Below are 25663 nucleotides of genomic sequence, written 5' to 3' on the forward strand. Positions count from 1 at the left end.
TTGACCCTGGTCTGGTGATTTTCCAAGTACTGGAAACGGACTAAAAGGACCAAAGTGTAAAACCCAAAAATGTGGGTTTAGCTCATGTGAGCCAATATAAATTCCTCTGGTGAGATCACCCGTCTCTCACGATGGGTCAGGCTCGGGGGGGGGGGGGGGTACTGTATTGGATCTGTGCAGAGTGGGGTACTGTATTGGATCTGTGCAGAGTGGGGTACTGTATTGGAGCAGTGCAGAGTGGGGTACAGTATTGGATCAGTGCAGAGTGGGGTTACAGTACTGTCCCAGTGTGGGAGTACAGTATTGGATCAGTGCAGAGTGGGGTTACAGTACTGTCCCAGTGTGGGGGTACAGTATTGAATCAGTGCAGAGTGGGGTACTGTATTGGAGCAGTGCAGAGTGGGGGTACAGTATTGGATCAGTGCAGAGTGGGGTACAGTACTGTTCCACTGTGGGGGTACAGTATTGAATTAGTGCAGAGTGGGGGTACAGTGCCACCTGGTTCTCCTGCTCTAAATGCCCTGCCCTCCCTGCCTCAGATCTGCCCCCCCCCAACCCCCTCCCCGCAGGGATCACATGGTACGTCACATCAGCTGATTAGCCTAATGCTCAGCACCACTGCCTTCATCCTCAGTCCAGCCCTCGTGAGCACGCACACAGAGGACGCATGGCGACTCCCAACCACAGCTTCTCCTGAACGCCACATTACTGTAACTTTACAGTTTTTCAAAGAGTGGGGGAAAAAGTACCATGATGTTTTTCTGCTTACAGACCGGGTCATCAGATGCCAAATGCATCCTCTCATCACAAGCTGAAGCTGCCTCTAACGAGCCACTAGTTCCCAGGAACGAGTGCGGAAAGAATCAAGCCTTTGTGTTGGGGTGGGGCGAGGGGTGAAGTTGGAAATGTCAGTCACGTGCTCCTAACTACACTCATGACTGTACGAGCCTTAAGGGAAGCACAGTGTAAGAGCCGGCTTCATTCAGCTCAGTCCTCCACCCCCTCCTCGCCTCCCCCGAAAAGCCGCTTTCCCTGGAGAGAGGTGATTTTCATGGGGCAGAGTCACTCTTTGGCACGCTGAGCTGCTATGCAGTAGAGCTTCCACTCCTGCTGCATTTGGGGCTTCGTTTGGGGCTCTGCTGTGTTTGGGACAGCGTTTGAGCCTGTGTTTGGGCATTTGGGGCTGTGTTTTGGCGTTTGGGACTGTTTGGGGCTGAGTGTGGGGCTTGGCTGTGTTTTGGCTGTGTTTGGGGCTGAGTTTGGGTGTTTGAGCCTGTGTTTGGGGCTGTGTTTGGGTGTTTGAGCCTGTGTTTGGGCCTGTGTTTGGGGCTGTGTTTGGGGCTGGGCTGTGTTTGGGGCTGTGTTTTGGCTGTGTTTGGGGCTGGGCTGTGTTTGGGGCTGAGTTTGGGTGTTTGAGCCTGTGTTTGGGAGTGTGTTTGGGGCTGTGTTTGGGGCTGGGCTGTGTTTGAGGCTGTGTTTGGGGCTGTGTTTGGGTGTTTGGGCCTGTGTTTGGGAGTGTGTTTAGGGGTGTGTTTGGGGCTGTGTTTGGGGCTGGGCTGTGTTTGAGGCTGTGTTTGGGTGTTTGAGGCTGTGTTTGGGGCTGTGTTTGGGTGTTTGAGCCTGTGTTTGGGTGTTTGAGCCTGTGTTTGGAGCTGTGTTTGGGTGTTTGGGGCTGAGTTTTGGTGTTTGGGACTGTCGGCCGTCCCTGGACCAGCTGCTTCTGCGGCTCGTTTAAACCTGTCGCCATGACGCTGCTGACGGAGGAGGAGCTCTCTCGGATCCCGGCCGCGGGGGCGGACGTCAGGGCGCTGGGGGGGAGCTGCTCGGGGGACTGCGGGCCGAAGGAGTGCCTGTCCAGCGCGGAGTGGGCGGTGTTCGGCGCGGTGGAGCCGGCCCGGCGCTCGCGGCGGCAGCTGGTGATGCACAGCACGGTGATGTTCGGCCGCGAGTTCTGCTACGCGGTGGAGGCGGCCTTCGTCACGCCGGTGCTGCTGAGCGTGGGGCTGCCGCGCAGCCTGTACAGCCTGGTGTGGCTGATCAGCCCCGTGCTGGGCTTCGTCCTGCAGCCCGTCATCGGCTCCACCAGCGACCACTGCGCCTCGCCTTGGGGCCGCCGCCGCCCCTACATCCTGGCCCTCGGGGTCCTGATGCTGGCCGGGCTCACACTCTTCCTCAACGGAGACGCCGTGGTGTCAGGTGAGCTCTCACACACCTGTGTGTGTGTTTGTGTTTGTGTGAGCGTGTGTGTGTGTGTGTGTGTGTGTGTGAGTGTGTGTGTGTGTGTGTGTGTGTGTGTGTCAGCGTGTGTGTGTGTGTGACTGTGCGTGTGTGTGTGTTCGTGTGTGTGAGTGTGTGTATGTGTGTGTGAGCATGTGTATATGTGTATGTGTGTGTCAGCGTGTGTGTACATGTGTGTGACTGTGTGACTGTGTGTGTGCGTGTGCGTGTGTATTTGAAGTGGGCGGCAGTGTAGTATAATGGGTAAGGAGTTTGTCTTGTAACCGCAAGGTCACAGGTTCAATACCCGTGTAAGACACTGCCGTTGAGCAAGGTGCTTAACCTGCATTGCTTCAGTATATATCCAGCAGTATAAAATTTATGCAATGTAAATTCTGTGTAAGAAGTGGTGTAAGTTGCTCTGGATAAAAGCCTGCGTTATATTATATTATATATTATTATGTATAATATAATGTAATCTAACGAGGTGTCATGCTCCAGTACATGTTTGGAACGTACGTTTAAAGCATCCACCTAAATGCTGTTCTGATGCTTGAAGGCTTGCAGCTGTGAGCTAAGGTACAGGACCCACATGTGAGACGTGTTGCACATAGATTTTTAAGTTGAGTCAGGGCGTATTGAGGTTGCTTTGATCCTTTCACAGGTGAAAAGCGTTGCCCATGGGAACTGTGCTCTGGCCTAATAACAACCTTCCCACAGAGATCAAAATGGCTCCCTCTGTGCCCTCTTTTAAAAACACTGCTGTAACCACTGCTGTTCGTCTTTTCACTTTTTATTTCTACATATATTTTGTTTCTGTTTGACTTCATTATTGTCTTTCTTCCTTTTAATTGTCTTGACTTTGCAACTAATGTAGTTTCTTTATTTAAATATTATTATTATTATTCTTATAATACTGTTCTCTGCAACATGGTAGGACAACTCAAACTGGCCCCAATAACCATCTGTGTGTACACTTCAATTTCAGGCTTTGATTTATTAACTTATTAGTAAAGAGAATTTATGGCCCATTTCACAGAACTAAAGTCCGAGGCCTTGAGGTAAAGGGTATGACACAGGGCAAGCCCACTTTGTTTCGTGACACAGGGCTGTCCTTTAAGATCCAACGCTTCTGCGGGGCCTGAAACAGGAGATCAGCTTACGGACCCTGCTCTCTGAGATGCCTTTGTTTTTAAAAGTACTTAGTGGAGCACCAAGTGCCGGGGGATGAAAGCTCATTGAATCAGTAAAATTCTGTTTAATAGTTAATGCAATATAACTTATTAATTTCAGCTGCCTCTCATCATCATCATGAATTCTGCATGGAAAAGTTCTAAATTGAAAAAAAGTTTTTCCACTTCCATGGATCAGGATTGAGTGTGTGGGTTTGTGTGGAGCCCTGTTTTGGGGCAGGGGCTCTGTTTTGGACCTTTAGTGGGGTAGGGGCTGCTGTATTAGACCTTTAGTGGGGTAGGGGGTGCTGTATTAGACCTTTAGTGGGGTAGGGGCTGCTGTATTAGACCTTTAGTGGGGTAGGGGTGCTGTATTAGACTTTAGTGGGTAGGGCGCGTATAGACTTTAGTGGGGTAGGGGTGCTGTATTAGACCTTTAGTGGGGTAGGGGGTGCTGTATTAGACCTTTAGTGGGGTAGGGGGTGCTGTATTAGACCTTTAGTGGGGTAGGGGCTGCTGTATTAGACCTTTAGTGGGGTAGGGGCTGCTGTATTAGACCTTTAGTGGGGTAGGGTGCTGTTTTGAACCTTTAGTGGGGTAGGGGGTGCTCTTTTGGACCTCTGAACACACAACAATTCTACAACAATTTCTCAATTATTTATTCTGCAAGATTAATTAAATTATGATCCTTACAATTGGTCCTGAAGGAAAATGCATATTTGACCAGTAAATAATGATTTTTCTGTTCATAAAATCCAGTTTTATCTTGTTAAATGCATCCGTTAAAGAAAATTAATTACACCGACGGCAGAATAGCTGAACTGGCAAATTAGTTTGTTCTGGAGGTCTGTTGAAATATTTATTCATATATGATACAGACACCAGTGTAGCTGCGGGTTCGATTGCCAGGTGGGTCTCTGCTGTTGTACCCTTGCAGAAGGCACTTTACTTGAATTGCTTCAGTAAAAATCTGGCTGTATAAATGGATTATATGATTTAAAAAAGAGAGGCGTGTCTGCCCAGTGCAGAGTAAGGTCACAGGGGTATATACTGTGCTGTGTATGTATTGTGAGTGAGCTGTTGGCAGCATACTCTGAACAGTAGTGTTGAGGTGGGACTGAAATTGTTGTTTTGTGCTTCCTCCTAAAATAAGGAATAAATATATAATATATATATATATGAATGTATTACATGTATAGATTTGTTTTCTAGCCAAGATAATAATGCTGAAATGATGGTCTACCCTGCACAATCTTGTTTAAATTCACCATAATTGTCTGCAACCTTTTCTGAGCCCCTGAGGACATTTCATATTTCTGAATTTTTATTACATTTGAGCTGAGAATTGAGAGGCTATTAGTGTGAAACAACATTTTAATACAATTTATAAACAGCTGAAATCCCCCCCCCCCAAGGGGTCAACGCATGGATGCAGTCTGTCTCAGCTTAATGTGTATGTCCGTGCTGTTTGCACCAAGTGCACCTTTTCCGAGTCACATTTATAATCTCCAAACATCTGGACTTCTGCTATTCCAGAAGACAGATGTCACATTGCATTAACCGATTTTAATGCGTTGTGTGACCTTTCAGTGCCCTACTGGTTTTAAATAGTGCTGCAGCTCCCTGCCGCCGATCAGAAAGCATTAAAGCACTTGTTCCCTAACCTGCCTCAGGTAGTCCCAGACAGATCCAGGTATCTGATGTGCTCCATCTCGAGATCTCCTGATACAACTAATCTAGGTCCACATACTTTTGGCCATGTAGTGTACCTGTATCTGGCTGGGGGTATCTGAGGAGAGACTGAGGAACCTCCGATTTAAAGTCTTAACTAACGTGTGCTATTATCATTCACTTCAGAAAGTACTTCTGTGCTGTAGTTACAGGTCTGGTGCTTACTACTGCATAGTACACCCTGTTTCAGGTCACTGGTCTGTACTGGGCACGACTGCATAGTACACACTGTTTCAGGTCACTGGTCTGTACTGGGCACTAATGCATAGTATACACTCAGGTCTCTGTACTAGGCACTACTGTAAGGCAAGCCCCCTTGTGTTCACTGCTCCACCAGTAGCTTTGAAGTGCTCTTTCATCCAGATCCCTAAAGCAGTACATCTGTCACACTCCTTTGTGAAACATATTGATTCAGCTGTAACATGGAAATGGTGCATCTGTCCTGTGACAGCAATCTATCTTCAGCAGTAATCTGTCTTCCTTATTGGAGGAAGGGTATGGCAGGGACTGCAGAAGTGTGCGATATCCCATCCCTGTCACATCACAGGCATTGTGTACTGAATATGTTTTAGGAAATCATTAATGTCCTAATTTAAGACCTTTTATGCACGCAAAACCAATAACATGACCAATTTGTATTTGTCACGGTAAGGTCATGGTATTTGTCTGGCTCCAGTCATCGGTTGTGTTATTAGTTTTTCTATGTACTAAAATGTCTGAATAAGTCAGGTGCTAAATCTCTTCATTCTTCAAACCACAACATTTTCATTCTGCAGTCATGTGGTGTCTTTCATCATAAAACCACGAAGGCTTCATGCCTCATTGGAGTTTTCTGTCACAAAGGTTTGATTGTACCGTTGAATTTTAGCTCATCTGTGGAAAGTTTAGTTAGCAGATCCTGTCCTCTGATGCTCCCCCCTTGTTGTAGCCATAGTAACAGAGAGGAACTTGAAGAGGACCTGGGCCATCGTGGTGGTGATGTGCGGGGTGGTTCTGTTTGACTTTGCGGCGGACTTCATCGACGGGCCTGTGAAGGCCTACCTCTTCGACGTCTGCTCACACCAGGACAAAGAGAGAGGTCTGCACTACCACGCCCTCCTGACGGGTGAGTACGGTGGCCTGAAGGCCCAAATCCAGCAGCCACATCATCATCTCTGAGTTTTACATGAATGTGTCAGACAGGCAGCACGCTGGGGAAAGTCTCAGTGAGGAATTTAGCTGTGCAGAGAGTTTAGCAGTCATGGAGAATTCTGAAAAAGTTATTTCCTGCACATTGGCATGTTGTTTATGAACATGAGGATGTAGTGCAGTGTGTCACTGAGCAGTGGGCACAGGGTCTGGGTGGCGCAGTGGACACAGGGTCTGTGTGGCGCACAGGGTCTGGGTGGCGCAGTGGGCACAAGGTCTGTGTGGCGCACAGGGTTTGGGTGGCACAGTAGGCACAGGGTCTGTGTGGCGCACAGGGTCTGGGTGGCACAGTAGGCACAGGGTCTGGGTGGCGCACAGGGTCTCAGGGTCTGGGTGGTGCAGTAGGCACAGGGTCTGGGTGGAGCTGAAAGCTAATCCAGCTCCTTCACGTGTCATGTGCTGCAGTCATGTGATTGAACAGTGAGGTATAGAGCGCGTGATTCGATTCTTCCTCCCCCCCCAAAAGTTATTCTCACTGCTGCTTTGATGCAGTGCATACCACACATTCCTGTCAGGATTAAATGGTGCCCTGTCTGCTTGGGCAGGTGTTTTCCACAACCCACTCTGCTTCCACAGACCTTTTCCTAACACCAGTATCTCTATCGCCTCTTATAGAGGATGTCATTTTCTAAATCTCGTACGATTGAGTGAAAGCTCACTACTGAAGGGCCACTAAATGCAAAGAACGACAGAACAGAAAATAGAAGTGCTGGGAAAGGAAAATAATTTGAGAACTTAATGAAAGACATGCATAATACATATTCTGAAATATATATATATATATTTATATATATATATATATATAAATCTGAAGAAAAAACAAACTACCCATTCAAACCTTGTTGAAGACATCCGTACAAGTTCTACGGATAAAAAGCGGTATGTGGTTAGATATGGTACACAATTCCAGTTGTGTAAATCAGTGTTTTCAGGGATATGCATCTGTGTGTGATACTCCAAGAAAAGAGCCTTTTCTGATCTTTATTTTCAAACATACAGTCTTTATCAGCTTTTTGTAATCATTTTTAATTAACCTAGAAATCATAATAGCATTGGGTGACTTTAACACAGACATAGTATAGTTTTTGCCTTGGAAGAAATGTACACTTACACACAGATTTTGAGTTATATATTTGTTATGTAACATCAGTAGCCATGTGCTGGGTAAGATCTGTATTAAGGCTGGGCTTCTTTAAAAGAATGCAGTAAATAAGATTTAATAAAAAAGTGTCACACATATGAACTCCTGACCCCTTTTTAACACAAGCCTGAAAGTCCATCCATCCATCCGTTATCTATACTGGCTTATCCTGGGCAGGGTCGCGGGGGTGCTGGAGCCTATCCCAGCATGCATTGGGCGAGAGGCAGGAATACACCCTGGACAGGTCGCCAGTCTATTGCATGGCACCCACGCCATTCATGAGAATGACATACCCAGAATAAAATGGTTACTATTGAACCCCTAAAACTGCAGCTGTAATCCTGGCCTCTTCTCCAAGGTAACCCTCGGGAGCTGGTTTTCCAAAAGTCAGAATTACTCTGGATATTGTCGAAACAAAGTCACATAAGCTGAAACACGGTGGAAGTGGTATTTTTGTCTCACCTAAAAGATCTCTGTTGAGTGGATACAGATGCTTGTGACTGAGTCTGGTGGGCTTAGAAACACAATGTAGCCACAATGCTGGAAAAATCCTGTTTCAATTCTGATGACAATGCCACCAAAAATGAGCACGCTGCAGTGTTTTGCCTGAGCTCTGTCTCGGAAGGTTTCCAAAAAGGCAATTTGGAGACTCCAAAAGGACATGGCAACCAAATGATATTATGGGTCTTCAGAGGTGTAAAATTCTATATATTGCATACTGTATGCTTGTGGCAGATGTATGCTTAAAAGTAGCTGGCTTTCTGACTGTCTGTCACCCTCCTCTTCCTTCTCCTTATACTTCTCTTCCCCCCACTCTACCACCCACTCCTTGCAACCTCTGGCAGCATCACTTCTGGAAGATTGTAGAAAATAAAGACATTAACTGTCTAGTTTACTAATCCATTGATTGAGGTCCATTAGTTGAAGCTTTCATCAAATAACCCATCCCCAACAACAGGTCAAAATGTTCTCAATTATCAATATTCTACAATTTTTAAAATTGTTATTCTGTATGCCTACTTTTTATTTATAAGAGTACTGATAATAATATGTTTTGAGAATGTATTGAAATGCTCGGCAAAATAACAAGTCCTTCACTGAGCATGTCCTCTGCTGTGGATTCAAAGATTTTTTCACCATTCTCCTTGGAAATAATCACTCAGGCGAGTGATTTTTTCCAAGGGCTCCAAATGCAGTCTTCTCTTTAGACTTAGCCATTGCAATATAAATTTCTGTTGTAAAACAACCTTTGTCGCCATAGTCTCAACATACTTGAGACCAGCAGGAGAATCAATGCATGTCCTTTTATGGGTGCCAAACAACCAATACAGGTTATACATGTCATTTCACAATCTAACATTTCATAATCACATTTCTCCAGGTTGTCACTGTAATAGCTTTCCACTGGCTGGCAATGTACTGGGCAGAAGTTATGCTGTCAATGTTGAGTCCTTGCGAGTCCCATTGGCTATTTTCAGGGACTGCTTGGTCAGTATTGTTCAGAGAAGCTTATTTTGTTCCAGAGAATCTATACAAACCAAAGATAACAACATTATTTTACACACAATACGTTTGGCATGTATGCATCAGCGAAGCAGAAAACAATGATATTTCCTCCAGAGAATTTCTAAGTAAAGACTGGACATTCTATCAAGGCTTCTCTGAGTTAGTCTGCTGTTTTTGGGACTAAAAATGACATTGGATTTTGTTCACCGGATTCTTTCCATGACAAGCATATCAGGTTTATTGTGATGTGTGTCGTCTGTGGATTTTGAAAAGTAAAAGAATGTGAGGACCCCCCAGCTTGCGCTGCCACCCCACCTGTTACAAAATAAGGAGCCGCTGCCGTGAGAACACTGGCATGGTAAAACAGTGCATAGAGAGAGAACCGTGAGTTTTAACACTTTCAAATGGTGTGTCATGTGACCATTTTACCAATTTCACAGTAAAGCCCGATATGAATGTAGATAAGTCCACTCTGGCCCCAGAATGGGCAGGGTGCAACTGCAGGGGTTAAAATAATGTCGTGGAATTTAATAACTGTACAGTTAGATTAAAATGTGGTAGAAAGCAATAGTACTTATTTAATGGGTAGCCTTCTGATTTCATTGTTTTGGAAATGGTTGAATACTGCATTCCTCTTCCAGTGCACCTCTAGGCAGTCTCTAATGGAATTACTCACAGCAGCATCACAGAATGAGCCATTCAGAACGCTGAGCTGTGTGGCACGCTGCCCTGTTCTGCCTCTTTACAAACATTCCGGAAGCATCCTGTGTTTGACAGCGCTGCAACAGATGGAATGCTGGGATTTGTAGTTTGAGATATGGTCTTGGGAAGTAAGCATGACTTGGTGATTAATAAAAGGAAGTGGATGCACGGGCCAGTATATTACTGTAATTACAGAAAGCATATTCCTGCAACTTCAACCTCCCCGGTTTTGCATTTTGCACTCTCCTGTTCACGCCACTGCAAAAAGCACGCAGTGCAGTCTGAGGACAAGAAAAACAGAAACAAATGACTGTCTGTCTTTACTTAAATTCAGTGAAATGTTGAAATGTACATGTGGATGTGGATCTTTTCACAATCCCCAGAAACCTGTGTGAGAATGTCAGCAGACCGCATGTTTACATTCCAGCGCTCTGAACAGGCTGCAGAAGAGATTAGAACACTCAGAATAGAACAGTACCGCTCAGCTCCACATCGCCGAGCTGGCCTGGCGCATGGTGCCGGCTGTCTCAGCTCTTATTGATACAATATCTAGAATAGATGCATGGCGTGTGTAATGGTAAATGGTAAATGGACTGCATTTATATAGCGCTTTTATCCAATTGATGCCTCTCATTCACCAGAGCAGTTAGGGGTTAGATGTCTTGCTCAGGGACACTTCGACATGCCCAGGGCGGGGATCGAACCGGCAACCCTCCGACTGCCAGACAACCGCTTTTACCTCCTGAGCTATGTCGCCCCTAATGATCTATTTAAATATTTTGTGGGTTGATGGAAAGAAATATCAACCCACAAAAAATATGAAAATTTGATTTATCTGTGAATTAACCCCTTAAAGGATATGGATTGATGCAGGCCAATGTACCATACTGTACCATACCCTGAATATTTACCGCATTTACACACACATTATGCACATCTTCACACACATTTTACACACTTATTATACACATTGACATGCATGTTATACATTTACAACAGCAGTTCCCTTCCTCATCTGGGAATCAAACCTTAACCCGCTGCGTTACGAGCCCCGATCCCAGACTGTTTCAAATCAAGTCAAATCAGAATGTATTTATATAGCGCCTTTCACTACCCCTGTGTGTGTGTGGCGTGTCACAGGTCTGGGAGGAGCCTGTGGGTACCTGGTCGGGGCGATGGACTGGGGTCACTCCGCTCTGGGGGTACTGCTGGGCTCGGAGTACCAGGTGATCTTCTTCTTCTCGGCCCTCACCTGGGGATGCTTCCTGTGCCTGCACCTGTTCAGCATCCCGGAGACGCCGCTGGAGAAGGGCGGGGCCCTGGAGCCCCGCCCCTCCGACACGGTGCTGCTCCTGGGGAACCAGAGCAGCGGGTACGGGACGGTCCCCAAAGAGCCTGCCCCAGAACCGGAGTTCAGAACCCGCTCCTTCTCCGCCCTGGGTGAAGCCAACTCCGTCACTTCCAGCGCCAAGCAGCCCAACAAGGAGGTCAGTCACTGCCGTGGGCTGCACATGCATTCAGTGTGTTCACTGCACAGATATGCATTTTGAGTTCCATGAGCATGCTCACTGCACAGATATGCATTTTGAGTTCCATGAGCATGCTCACTGCACAGATATGCAGTTTGGGTTGCATGAGCATGCTCACTGCACAGATATGCATTTTGGGTTCCATGAGCATGCTCACTGCACAGATATGCATTTTGGGTTCCATGAGTATGCTCACTGCACAGATATGCATTTTGGGTTCCATGAGCATGCTCACTGCACAGATATGCATTTTGGGTTGCATGAGCATGCTCACTGCACAGTTATGCAGTTTGGGTTGCATGAGCATGCTCACTGCACAGTTATGCAGTTTGGGTTGCATGAGCATGCTCACTACACAGTTATGCAGTTTGGGTTGCATGAGCATGCTCACTGCACATTTATATGGCTCCATTCTGAGCACTTATAAATGTTAGATTAGACTGGATCCGGTTGTAGTAGATTACACATAGATCTTTACACACATTCCAGTGGGTGGGGTAGACCCTCCCGCCCTTTACACATTGCTTACATGTGACGGCTGTGCAGTTATGTGGATTCTTGTCGGCTAAATCCCTACCTGACAAAAAACACGCAGCCTTGTTCTTTAACTTCTTTTCAGAGATAACAGCAGTTTTCTACCTCAGGTTTTATCAGGGTTTATCGATTGCTCAGTGTGTCCAAATGCTTTCTCAGAGTAATCAGTGGTGACCGATGGCGATACGTAATATGCCAGCGTGTTTTTATAAGCTGGTTAGTACTGATGCACACAAACGTATAGATCAGACACTTTGCGTATGTGTGCTTAAATGCTTCCAAATAATCGCACATGAATGTTACAAAATGTATGAACAGTCCAGAAAGCAGTCAGGGGTCAAAGAGAACTTCGTCGCAGATATCAGCTCCATATCTGTCTGCCCTCATAACCAGTCAACCCCAGAACCTTCTGGAAGCTTTGCTCTTGGATAAGGAGGAAGCTGTCACGTGTGCCTCTGTCACTGGTCCCTAAGAAACCAAAGGTCAGAGGTCAGCTGTGCACCTGCGTGTGGAGAGTTACCAGTGCTCTCCATAAGGCAGAGAAAAGCGCAGACACCCACTAATACAAGGCAGGCATATTCACACATACTGTACTTATCCATTCTAGCATTCTGTAAACAGACGTGGGTCATGTCTCGAAGTGTAATCTCAAAATGTGAACCCGACCGTCGCCAAGAGTCCCAGCGGTCCACGGCTCGTGTCATGAAGGTTCAGTTCAATTCCATTCGATTGTAACCGAGAGGTAATGATCGGGTAAAACTGTGTGATTGCATTTTGCAAATACAGACAATGTCCTTTTGAAGGTAACCTAGAATTAATTGCATGAACAATGGGTAGTGATTCATTGTCATTGGCAGGCGTTCAAGGAAACGAATGGCCTGGATAAATCCCTCAATAAAGTTTTATCTCCAAACTGTAATTTTCCTTTTGTTTTCTAGGCGGAGGATGACGTCACACCGCCAAACTCCAGTTTTCCCTTTTGCTGTTTTTAGATTCTAATTGCCACAATTTCTTTTGTCCTTAATTGAGTGTCTAAGATTGCATGTTTGTGCAAAATGAATCACATCTGTTTGTGCGAAGTGATCCAGGAGAACTATTGTTCCGCTCTAGATGACCCTGGCGTGTCCGTGTTTAACCTTGGAGACGTTCCCTTTAAACTGAACCATAATGCGTTTTGATGACTAGCGCTTTGTACCTAATCAGCTCGTTGCTGCTATCATCAGTGGCATCTGTGCTGTTAATTATGTGATAATATGACACATTGGAGAGTGCACGGCAATGCTCTGAGAATAATAGCGCCAGTCACATGGGCGCTAATGTCCGCAGGCTCCGCGCATGCCTGGCTGTAGCGCCCAGGGCGGGAGGAACACCGTCAGCAGGATGTCTCTTTCACTGCGCACCAGCGCCCCCTACTGGCAGGCGAGGCACCTGCAGCCTGCCTGCGATGTGAGGAGTGTACAAACTGTAGTCAGAGGAGAATCAGTGTGCCTGGCAGTGCACGCTTTGGAGGAGAGGGTGGTTTATTAATTCTACTCTGGCTTTCCAAGGTTGGTTGAAAGAAGAGCTCAGTATTAATTTGTGGCCCTTCTTCAGATTGTTACTAGTGGCTGTAAAATACCAGAGCTGCAGGTTCAACTGATTTATTATGTGTGATTTGGGCAGTTTGTCTCAGAGTAACAGAACTGTTGATGTTTGTGTGATTGGGGCAGTTTGTCTCAGAGTAACAGAACTGTTGATGTTTGTGTGATTGGGGCAGTTTGTCTCAGATTAACAGAACTGTTGATGTTTGTGTGATTGGGGCAGTTTCTTTCGGTCCTTCAGCCCAGTTCAGCTCCCGCCCTTTTCTCCTCGGCTACAGGAAGAGCTCCTTTGTGGAGGCAGTCAGGGCGGGGTCTGGCTGATTTGGGTCATTGATGGCCAACACCCCTCTGAGATGGTGAACTTAGCTGTGTCCTGGGAAAAGTGCAGAGTCAGCAAAAAGACAATGGCAAAAAAGTGAAAAAAAAAACAGAAGCATAGAAAATGTTACATTACATTACATTACATTATAGGTATTTAGCTGACGCTCTTATCCAGAGCGACTTACAACAGAGTAACCAAACTCAGGATCAAGTCCATTGAACAACATGTAGATAAAAAGCCTTTACTATGATGCATACAATAAGGAGAAACAAGATAGTCTGAACAAAATTTTTTTTTTTTTTTTTTTTTTTTTTTTTTTTATAGTTATGGGAGGGGGTTTAGGGAAGAGGAGAGAGGTACACAGAGAAGAGGTGCGTCTTGAGTTTCCGTTTGAAGGTGCTCAGACACTCTGCTGTTCTGACCTCCACTGGAAGATCGTTCCACCATCGTGGGGCCAGAACTGCAAAGAGTCGAGACCTTGTTGCTGCTCGTGTAGGGGAGGAATCAGCCGCCCTGTAGTAGCCGATCGGAGCGATCTGGCCGGCTTGTAGGGTCTGATCATCTTCTGCAGATAACCAGGAGCTGACCCCTTGACTGCTTGGAAAGCAAGCACCAGTGTCTTAAACCGGATGCGAGCTTGCACTGGTAGCCAGTGGAGGGAGATGAGGAGGGGAGTGACGTGGGAGTCACGAGGGAGGTTGTAAACCAGACGTGCTGCTGCATTCTGGATGAGCTGAAGGGGTCTGGTGGCTGATGCTGGGAGGCCAGCCAGGAGGGAGTTGCAGTAGTCCAGACGTGACAGTATCATGGCCTGGACCAGGAGCTGTGTGGAATAATTGGTGAGGAGTGGTCTTATTCTGCGGATATTGTACAGGATGAACCTGCACGACCGGGTGGTTGCCGCGATATTCTCAGAGAGTGACAGCCTGTTGTCGAGCACAACTCCAAGATTTCGGGCACTCTGTGAAGGGTGTAGGGGAGTGTCTCCTAAAGAAATGGGGAGATGAGAAGTGGGAGAGGTAAGAGAAGGAATATGGAGAAGTTCCGTTTGTTTGTGTTGAGCTTGAGCTGGTGTTTGGTCATCCAGCTCTGGATGTCACTCAAGCAGGCGGATATGCGATCGGAGACCTGAGTGTCTGTGGGAGAAAAGAGTAGAAAAGTTGAATATCATCTGCATAGAGATGATATGACATGCCATGGGCGGCAATAACAGGGCCAAGGGACCTAGTATACAGAGAAAAGAGGAGGGGACCAAGGACAGAGCCCTGAGGGACCCCAGTTGTGAGGGGACGAGGAGCTGATACTGCACCGGCCCAGGCAACCTGGAAGGAGCGGCCGGAGAGATAGGACGCAATCCAGTTGAGGGCTGGTCCGCAAATTCCCAATTTTGTCAGGGAAGACAGAAGTGTAGGATGGTCAACGGTGTCGAAGGCAGCTGAGAGGTCAAGAAGAATTAGGACAGATGAACGGGATGCTGCGTGTGCTGCGTGGAGAGACTCAGTGACGGAGAGCAGGGCAGTCTCCGTCGAGTGACCGGGTCTGAAACCAGACTGCTGAGGGTCTTGGAGGTTATGTTTAGAAAGAAAAGAGGAAAGTTGGTTAGACGCAGCACGTTCGAGAGTTTTAGATAGGAATGGAAGAAGGGATACCGGTCTGTAGTTTTGGGTGAGGCAGGGGTCCAGTGTTGGTTTCTTCAGAATGGGGGTGATGTGGGCTCTTTTGAAAGAATGTGGATTGCCGTCTGTTTTAGTCTTTATGTTCCTCACCTTCCTGTAGCTCCCCAGGTATGCTGTGATGTAACCTTGTTTAATCCAAGCTTAGTTACAGGACGGTGGATGACAGGTGAACGCTATCATGCATTAAATGCTTTTGTTCCTTTGTAACTGTCGCCTTGCTGCGACCGGCGGTATCTGACAGTCGAGATCGACGGGTCTTCATCTTCCCATCATGCATAATTAGCTCATCTCTGATTGGGTCTGCGGTGACAGAATCAGGCTCAGCTCAGTCCCTCAGTTTGGATCGAGGCCTCATTAGATCCCACGGCTTTGGGAACAGTTTCAAGCAGCTGTCACGATTCAAACGAAGCCGTGGCAGCTTGACACTTTCACAACAAACCGTCAGCACGCACAGCAGCCGCGTTCGAACGGGAACTGCCTGTTTTCAGCCAGACACTGGAAATCAGGCGTCTCCCCCATATTAGCAAGAACAAAAAATTGTTTTCTTCAGATCTTAAAAAAACCTGCTATGTTTAGACTGCAACATCCATCATATTCTCAACCCCATTATCATTGCATCTCTATCAGTACTCAATTTGCATAATGTACTGTCTTCAATATTTTTTTGTCAGTTTCTATCTAATTTCTGCATTTATTTTTCCTATTCTAAGTATTTTTTAATATAATAGCTTTCCTTCTTTTATTTGCAATTTACCTTGACGCATATTGACATTACACATGTATTTGGGTGCCTGGATTAGGGGTTGCCCACAGGGGTGTGAGGGGGGCAGGGGGGGTAAGAGGGGGTGGGTTGGGGTCTGAGATACATATGGAGTAAGCTTCACTACGGTTGGGGACACTCTTTGCGTACAGTTCATTTACTTTATGTGTTTCTCGTCAATGTATTCTTTCATACGTTTATATTATTGTTTAATTTTGTTTCTTCTGTTAATATCCTTGAAATGTAATGTTTTTTGGCTGTGGAGCTGTCCCTTACAGCTGGAGCATGACAGGGGATCAAACAAAAAAAAGAAAGTAAAAACTGCCATCAGCATGTAACGCCATTCCCAGACGCAGGCAATGTACCAAAACAAATCTCTGGTCTCATCTTCATTAAAAGTATTCAGAGCAGATTTTTGGTCTCATCTTCATTAAAAATATTCAGAGCAGATCTCTGGTCTCATCTTCATTAAAAATATTCAGAGCAGATCTCTGGTCTCATCTTCATTAAAAATATTCAGAGCAGATCTTTGCCGTGAGCGTTTGCCCTTTTCACACAGCGTGATGTAGATCTGAGTTAACCTCGTCATCAATCACCACACCCATCTCAGCCACAAACTGAGGCTGCTGCACTGGTCTCCTTTCAGGCTGTCTGGGGCACTGACCGCACTGGTCTCCTCTCTGGGGCACTGACTGCACTGGTCTCCTCTCTGGGGCACTGACTGCACTGGTCTCCTCTCTGGGGCACTGACCGCACACAGACAAGGTGACGACAAATCTGCATGAGTCTTGGGGGCTGGCTGCTGAAGCGGCCTTTTCTGGGTCCTTTCACCTTGCACCTTTCCTCTTCAGGCCTATTGTGAGCTGTGTGGGGGGTGTGGTGTTGGAGGGGTGGTCCCAGTGGTCCAGGGCAGTTAGATGCATTTCCATGCGTCAGTACGCATTCAGTATCACAGAGTCACATGAGAAGCACAGGGGCAGAATAGGTGCCTTTCTGTTCCCCTGCTCTTATAGAACTGCAGCAACGTCCCGTTGCCCTGAGTATCGAATGGAATTTAGCAGATGTAGTTTTAGCATTCAACTTAGCATTCAAGGTTTATTATCATAACTGTATTTCTAGCTTATGAACTTTTGTCCATCTGTAATAAATTTGGCCATAAGTTCTTCAAACTGATGAATGTGGAAGATTTTCTCACAGCTGTCCACACCACTTGCTTTGATTGAATAATTAGATCCATTACAATAGACTCATGTAGGCAGTCAGTCAGTATTGCAGTTAGGGCAGTTGGTCCTTCTCCTTATACGGGTACTAGTTTATCATCTTTTGAATGGGAATTGGAGTTGTTTTACAAATAATTTGGTCAAATGTATGACAATATATTTTTCTATCTTTATACAGTTAAGGAGGATGTGCATCTCTGTGCAGCACATCTCCTGTCTGGCACTGATCACCTGTTTGCTCTTCTTTAGGAAACCATTAGGCTTTGTGTCTGCCTCTGTGCAATTGTATTGTCTCTGAACCTGTACTTGGTGAGGATCTGTCTCTGCTTCGTATCTCTGCAAGGGTTTAGTTTCTTTTTAAGGTCCCATAGCAATTTATCAGACTTTGCATTTTAGTTTTTATTATTCCAGTACTCCAAGTAAATATTTTTTGTTTGTTACATAATTTGGATTACACTGCTGTGTGGCTGGTTAACAGAGCTGGTCTGAGCATGGTGCAGGTTAGTTTGTGTAGTACCAGCTGACTGGGAGGACTCTTTTTTCTTCTTGGGGTTACAGCACTTTAAATCACAGATTGAATAATTGTCTGGGATGAGAATTTTAGTCCTCTCTTTGCATATCTAATATCAATTGACATCATCTTAATTCTGCCCTGTGTGCATTACTCACACCAAATGCCCCATTTTTCTTTGTGTTTGTGATGTTATAGAGTTTCATTTGAATGCTTGTCCCATGCACTGCGGTTTGAGTTGAGTGTACCTCAAGCCATCGCTTGTATTTAGCGCAGTGGACTGAATTACACTGCCAAACAGTCAATACCTGATTCTAATTGGTGTATTTAAATGGAAAAACTTTAAATTGAAAAGTTTTCTCCTTTTTGTGTAAAGTGCTAGTTGAGCCCTTTTTTAGAGTGCCTTGCTACTGCCTGCCGCAGTGATTGTCAAACCCAGGTGAGTATAATTCCGGGTGCTGGAGGGTGCTGATGCCTGGAGCTAATGTTTAGCATTGCCCAGAGCTGGGCTTTAAAAACAGTTACTGCCAGGGCCCAGTTGTGACAGTATTTCTCTAGCCGGTCCAGCTCCTACTGTATCACTCCCTCTCCTCTCTCTCTCTCTCTCTTTCTCTGTCTCTCCCCCTCTCTCCCTCTCGCTGTGTTTTAGGTGCAGAAGCGGATGACCCTGAAGTCGTTGCTCCTGGCGATGATCAGCATGCCCAGCCACTACCGCTGCCTCTGCGTTTGCCACCTGCTGGGCTGGACGGCCTTCCTCTGCAACATGCTCTTCTTCACGGACTTCATGGGGCAGGTGCGTGGCGGCGCCCTCTTCCTGCGCGGGGAGGAGAAACGCCCTCATTTCCTGCCTTCTATTCACGCGCGGGACGCAGGGCGGAAATTAAAACCCTGATTAGTGCAGTTGCGTCTGTCAGCGTGCGCTCGTTCCACGCTGATAAAAAGTTTTAATTAAAGACGTTAAAATGCAGATTAGAGGTTCTGCTTTATGCTGACGTTAGACTGGAGTGAGTGAACTGCGCTTGGAGGCGCTGCACCACCAGTGGTTATGCATGTGGCGAGAAACTCGAGCAGAACGACGACTGTCAGACAATTGCTCTCTCTGAGACCAGCTGCGTCAGCCATAGCGTGACAGAGCTGTCAAACCAGGCTGAATAACACCGAGTTTAAACAAAGACTCGTGAATCAGGCCCCACATCTCCCTAATGGTGGCTCTGAATGTTAATAGGCTCTGTCTCTGTCTTACTATCTATCCATCACTTTGATTTATCTGTAATGTAACTGAGGGTCCTGTTCTTGCCAAGGCTGTGAGTTGCATTTTTCACATTTGCAAACGCATCCCAGCACGCCGTGATTCATTGGCAGGTGGAGACTGTTGCATGGTGATAAGGGAAAGGGAGGGGCTGAGCGTTGCTTTTAGGTCGGTGGAGTTAATGAAAAAGCACGCCACTTCGCTGGAGGATAGGTACGGGGCATCCCTGACTAAAGCATCTGAAAGTACGGGGCATTCCTGACTAAAGCATCTGAAAGTACGGGGCATCTCTGACCAAAGCATGGCTCAGTCTCTGCCATTCAGAAGCTCATAAATTGGTTTAGCGAGGCTGAGAGCCATTTCAGTCGAACCTCTGCTCCTGTTGGTCAGGTGCTTATCTTTCATCGTAGTGAAGCTGTGCTTCTGCTAAATAAAAACCTCACCCTCACCCAAGACCCTGCTGCTCAAAGCCACGATTCTGTTTGAGCAAAACCGTGCCTGAAATCCGTGACAGTGGCTGCGTAGCTGGGGCGTGTTCAGGATCCACGCCAGAATGCTCCTCTTCTCCTCTTTGTTATTTAATTAGCACAATCATTTATTCGATCTGACATTTCTTTTTAATTAAGTTATGAGCTGCAGCTGCATACTGCTCATGTCTTTCGTGACAATGTTTTAATGTGGTCTGATATGAGCGTGAACCAACCTTGGTGTATACAGAACAGAGAAAACAAAAATAGTTACAGTGCTAAGAAATTTAGAAAATAAAGGCTGGATAACTGGTTAGAACTGAAACCAGCACATGCAGGACTGGAGTTTGTTTTCCCCTTTTCCTGTTGTTCCGAAGAATAACAATTTGTAATCATAGTGAGTGAAGAATAAATGGCTCCTCTTAGTGTGCAGTGCCCTCCCTCTCTTTAGCCAGTCTAACTCAACATGGCTGCCCACTTTCTCTGTAAAATATTTATTTATGAAATAAATATCTGCTGCACCCAGCAGAGAGTTTGGGCCCATAATTCAGATGCTTTTATCTTCCTCCTCGCTGGCCTCCCTGCCTCCACAATCTGACCCCCGCAGCTCCTCCAGAATCCCATGATGCAGTACCATCGCACATTGTCTGACCGCTGTTGTGTGTGTTTCCTCAGATTGTGTACAAGGGGAACCCGTATGCTGACCACAACTCCACGGCCTACAGCACGTACGAGAGAGGAGTGGAGGTGGGCTGCTGGGGCCTGTGCATCAATGCTGTGTCATCTGCCCTCTACTCCTGTGAGTTACCCCACTTTACCCCGAGTTACCCCCACTCTGCCCTGTGAGCTACCCCACTCTGCCCTGAGTTACCCCACTCTGGCTTGAGTTACCCCACTCTACCCTGAGCTACCCCACTCTGCCCTGAGTTACCCCACTCTGCCCTGTGAGCTACCCCACTCTGCCCTGAGTTACCCCACTCTGCCTTGAGTTACCCCACTCTACCCTGAGTTAGCCCCACTCTGCCCTGAGTTATCCCACTCTACCCTGTGAGTTACCCCATTGTGTGTCCATGCTGCTAATTCTCTCCTCTGTCTCTCTCTCTCTCTCCCTCTCTTTCTCTCCCTCCCTCCCTCTCTCTCTCTCTCTCTCTCTCTCTCTCTCTCTCTCTTTCTGTCCCTCCCTCTCTTTCTCTCTCTCCCTCCCTCTCTCTCTCCCTCTCTCTACTCTAGATGTGCAGCGCCTCCTCCTCCCGTATATCGGGCTTAAGGGGCTGTACTTCGTGGGGTACTTTGTTTTTGGGCTGGGTACCAGCCTGATTGGCCTGTTCCCCAACATCATCGCCACCCTGACCCTCTGCAGTGTCTTCGGAGTGATGTCCAGCACTCTCTACACCATCCCGTTCAACCTCATATCTGAGTATCACAAGGAAGAGGAGGTCAGTTTTCATAAACACAACCATATCTCCGTTTTCATAAACACAACCATATCTCAGTTTTCATAAACACACAACCATATCTCAGTTTTCACAAACACAACCATATCTCAGTTTTCACAAACACGACCATATCTCTGAGCATCACAAGGAAGAAGAGGTTGGTTCTCATAAGCACACAGACTCATATCTGAGCATCACAAGCAATAATAATAATTGTTGTTTGGATAGTTTTTTTTATCACCATACTACCTTACATCAGTCATTTAATTGCTGAGCTGTTGGTGCATTTAATTGCAGGGTACTTTGAGTAGTAGTTTTATGGAGTCATCAAGATGAAAGATATCACTGATAACAAAATCGTGCTCAGGTTGTTGAGTATTGATAGCGTAGTGCTGATTGCTGAATATTGATTGCTTAGCGCTCATTGTTGCGTGTTATTGATCAGTGTGAATCGCTGAATGCCGATTGCTCAGTGTTGATAACTCAGTGTTGATTGGTCATTTTAGTTTGCGCTGTGTTATTTTGGCCAGTGTTGATAACTCAGTGTTGATTGTCCATTATTGTTTGCACTGTGTTATTTCGCACTAGAGCACTGTCCCTGTAGAGTCTGTGAGCGCTGTCCCTTTAGAGTCTGTGAGTGCTGTCCCTTTAGAATCTGTGAGTGCTGTCCCTGTAGAGTCTGTGAGTGCTGTCCCTTTAGAGTCTGTGAGCGCTGTCCCTTTAGAATCTGTGAGTGCTGTCCCTGTAGAGTCTGTGAGCGCTGTCTCTTTAGAGTCTGTGAGCGCTGTCTGTGTAGAGTCAGTGAGCGCTGTCCCTTTAGAGTCTGTGAGTGCTGTCTCTGAAGAGTCTGTGAGCGCTGTCTCTGAAGAGTCTGTGAGCGCTGTCCCTTTAGAGTCTGTGAGCACTGTCTCTGTAGAGTCTGTGAGCACTGTCCATTTAGAGTCTGTGAGCGCTGTCTCTGAAGAGTCTGTGAGCACTGTCCCTGTAGAGTCTGTGAGCGCTGTCTCTGAAGAGTCTGTGAGCACTGTCCATTTAGAGTCTGTGAGCGCTGTCTCTTTAGAATCTGTGAGCGCTGTCTCTTTAGAGTCTGGGAGCGCTGTCCCTGTAGAGTCTGTGAGCACTGTCCCTGTAGAGTCTGTGAGCGTTGTCCCTGTAGAGTCTGTGAATGCCTGTAGAGCCTGTGAGCGCTGTTTGTGTAGAGTCTGTGAGCTCTGTCTCTGTAGAGTCTGTGAGCACTGTCCATTTAGAGTCTGTGAGCACTGTCCCTGTAGAGTCTGTGAGCGCTGTCCTTTTAGAATCTGTGAGTGCTGTCCCTTTAGAATCTGTGAGTGCTGTTCCTGTAGAGTCAGTGAGCGCTGTCCCTGTAGAGTCTGTGAGCGCTGTCTCTGTAGAGCCTGTGAGCGCTGTCCCTTTAGAGTCTGTGAGCACTGTCCCTGTAGAGTCTGTGAAAAATGTAACATAGCCTAAAGGTGAAATGTATTTCAATCATTTGTCCTGTTCTCAGCCTACAGTTCTAAAAATATCACTGCACAGAGGCAGAGCAGCCAAACTAATGTAGCAGTGTTGTCGGGGAAACCAAACATTATGCGCTGCACACAATATGATTTGTATGAGAATATATGAGACTATTTGAGAATATATGCATGGAATTATGCCCTGTTAGTACATGAATGTGGCTGTATTTAATTGATTTATAATTTTAGTTACATAATGCTAACATTATGGATCTTTAAGGACAGGTGCATTGGATGTAAAGGTCTTAGTTCCTGAGTGACATGGCTCAGGAGGTAAGAGCGGTTGTCTGGCAGTCGGAGGGTTGTCGGTTCAATCCCCTGCCCTGGGCGTGTCGAAGTGTCCCTGAGCAAGACACCTAACCCCTAATTGCTCCCAACGAGCTGATTGGTACCTTGCATGGCAGCCTTTCACCGTTGATGTGTGAGTGTGTGTGTGATGGGTGAATGAGAGGAATCAATTGTAAAGCGCTTTGGATAAAAGCGCTATATAAATGCAGTCCATTTACCATTTACTTAGTGCTTTTCATTGACTGTAGTGCCCATATTTCTCAGTATTACTCGAGTGAAGATGACATATTCTCTGAGTCCTTCACCAGAACATTGGTAATGCATCCACACCACAGTCTGTCTCACACGCTTCGGGTTAGCTGTTGTTCTGAAGTCACTGTGAGTGATGAAGTATCTATTTAGCTTCCTCGCAAGATGATCCTTACCCTTCCTGAATCCCATCCTGCTACCCCATAATGAGATAAGAGTCGAAAACAACCTCATACAATCACACCACACCACATAAGCAATTATACCACACTGCATAATCACATCACACACCACATTACAAACCACCTCATACAATCACACCACACCACATAAGCAATTATACCACACTGCACAATCACATCACACACCACATTACAAACCACATCATACAATCACACCACACCACATAATCAATTACACCACACTGCACAATCACATCACACACCATATTACAAACCACATCATACAATCACACCACACCACATAATCAATTACACCACACTGCATAATCACATCACACACCACATTACAAACCACATCATACAATCATACTGCACCACACAATCAATCACACCACACAATCACACATTCACATCACATCATGGGGCAGTGCTATAGGTTAAAGGTTAGGGAACTGGGCTTGTGACCTGAAGGATGAATTGCTTCAGTATATATCCAGCTGTATAAATGCAAGAACTGGAAAAGAGCATTTGCTTAGTGTAAGTAATGTAAACAACAATTACACCACATCACAATCACACATCACATAATCACATCACACACCACATTACAAACAACATCACAATCACGCAACATCACATAATCACATCACACACCACATTACAAACAACATCACAATCACACATACATAATACATACACACACATACAACAACTCACAATCACGCAACATCACATAATCCATCACCACATTACAAAAAACACACACGCACAAATCACATCACACCACATTACACAATCACAATCAACAAATCACTACACAACACCATTACAAACAACATCACAATTACACACCACCAATTAGGGGTGAAATGAAAAGCTACAGGATGTTAGATCTCCAGGAACAGGGTAAGGAACCACTGCCTCAGAGTCTGCAGCAGATGTGGCAGGTCCAGTCTTTTCCTCCTGTGATCTCACCTCCCCCCACCCCCTGCTGTCCAGGCCCTGAGGAAGATGAGGGAAGAGGAAGGCGGCAGTGGACGAGGCACAGGTGTGGACTGCGCGGCGCTCACCTGCATGGTGCAGCTGGCTCAGATCATCGTGGGGGCGGGGCTGGGCGCCCTGGTCAACATGGTGGGCAGTGTGATCGTCGTGGTGCTCTCCGCCTCCACCGTCGCCCTCATGGGCTGCCTCTTCATCGCCCTCTTCATCAGACACGTGGAGTGACCCCTCTGAACGACCGACCAATAAACACCTTCCCCACAGCCCTCTCTGTCTGACTCCTCATTGGCTCCTTCAGAGTGCCAACACCTTCTGAGAATTCACCTTTAATTCTTATTCACTGAAGAATGGGCTGGAAATCTGAATTGTGAGATCAGGTGTGTAACCTGAGATGTGCTGCCCAGAACAGCCTGGTGTTTGTATGAGTGGTTACTGTCTCTCTTCATCTTAACAGACTGGTGTTTGTATGAGTAGTTACTGTCTCTCTCCATCTTAACAGACTGGTGTTTGTATGAGTGGTTACTGTCTCTCTCCATCTTAACAGCCTGGTGTTTGTATGAGTGGTTACTGTCTCTCTCCATCTTAACAGACTGGTGTTTGTATGAGTGGTTACTGTCTCTCTCTATCTTAACAGCCTGGTGTTTGTATGAGTGGTTACTGTCTCTCTCCATCTTAACAGCCTGGTGTTTGTATGAGTGGTTACTGTCTCTCTCCATCTTAACAGCTGGTGTTTGTATGAGTGGTTACTGTCTCTCTCCATCTTAACAGCCTGGTGTTTGTATGAGTGGTTACTGTCTCTTCCATCTTAACAGCCTGGTGTTTTGTTATGAGTGGTTACTGTCTCTCTCCATCTTAACAGCCTGGTGTTTGTATGAGTGGTTACTGTCTCTCTCCATCTTAACAGCCTGGTGTTTGTATGAGTGGTTACTGTCTCTCTCCATCTTAACAGCCTGGTGTTTGTATGAGTGGTTACTGTCTCTCTCCATCTTAACAGCCTGGTGTTTGTATGAGTGGTTACTGTCTCTCTCCATCTTACAGGCAGCTCTGCTTTATAAAGATGAATAAAAGATTGCAGGAACACAGGAGTCCTTGGCATGAGTCCATGCAGTTTTTATATTTGTTTTTTTTGTTTTTTTTTTTATAGCTGACTGACTCAGTGAGCTATAGCTATAGCTATTTTCCACTTTTGATGAAACCGAAAGATGCAGTTTTCTTTACTTTTCATAAGAGCTACTAAAAAAAGAAATTAGCATATGTGTTTTGTCACCTGTGAATTCTCTGATAGACATCCTTCACCAGGCTGTCCAATAGCAGCTCTGGAGCTGTAAAGATGACTTACACGCCTAGTAAAACCGAGCGGGGTGGTAGTAAAGCGGTGAGATAGCAGAAGCTCATTCTGCATTTAGGCTGCCATTAGCTGTAGAATTTTATGCACTACATCACTGTTTCGGTCGGTTTTAAAGAAGCAGTATAACGACCCCATGGAAATG

At 46.1% G+C, this 25663-nt stretch overlaps 1 protein-coding gene across 1 annotated transcript; it reads left to right on the top strand.

Annotated features, from left to right (window-relative positions):
• Positions 1–261: 261 nt before the first annotated feature.
• slc45a2 (solute carrier family 45 member 2) lies at positions 262–24439 on the top strand. Its single transcript, XM_064308602.1, has 7 exons — positions 262–2196; positions 6049–6225; positions 10798–11144; positions 18439–18582; positions 20181–20304; positions 20736–20941; positions 24174–24439. Exons 1-7 carry the CDS (start codon positions 1746–1748, stop codon positions 24396–24398), a joined length of 1674 nt encoding a protein of 557 aa, XP_064164672.1. The 5' UTR covers positions 262–1745; the 3' UTR covers positions 24399–24439.
• Positions 24440–25663: the final 1224 nt, after the last annotated feature.

The sequence above is a fragment of the Anguilla rostrata genome, chromosome 14, assembly GCF_018555375.3.
Source record: "Anguilla rostrata isolate EN2019 chromosome 14, ASM1855537v3, whole genome shotgun sequence".
NCBI classification, from domain to species: domain Eukaryota; kingdom Metazoa; phylum Chordata; class Actinopteri; order Anguilliformes; family Anguillidae; genus Anguilla; species Anguilla rostrata.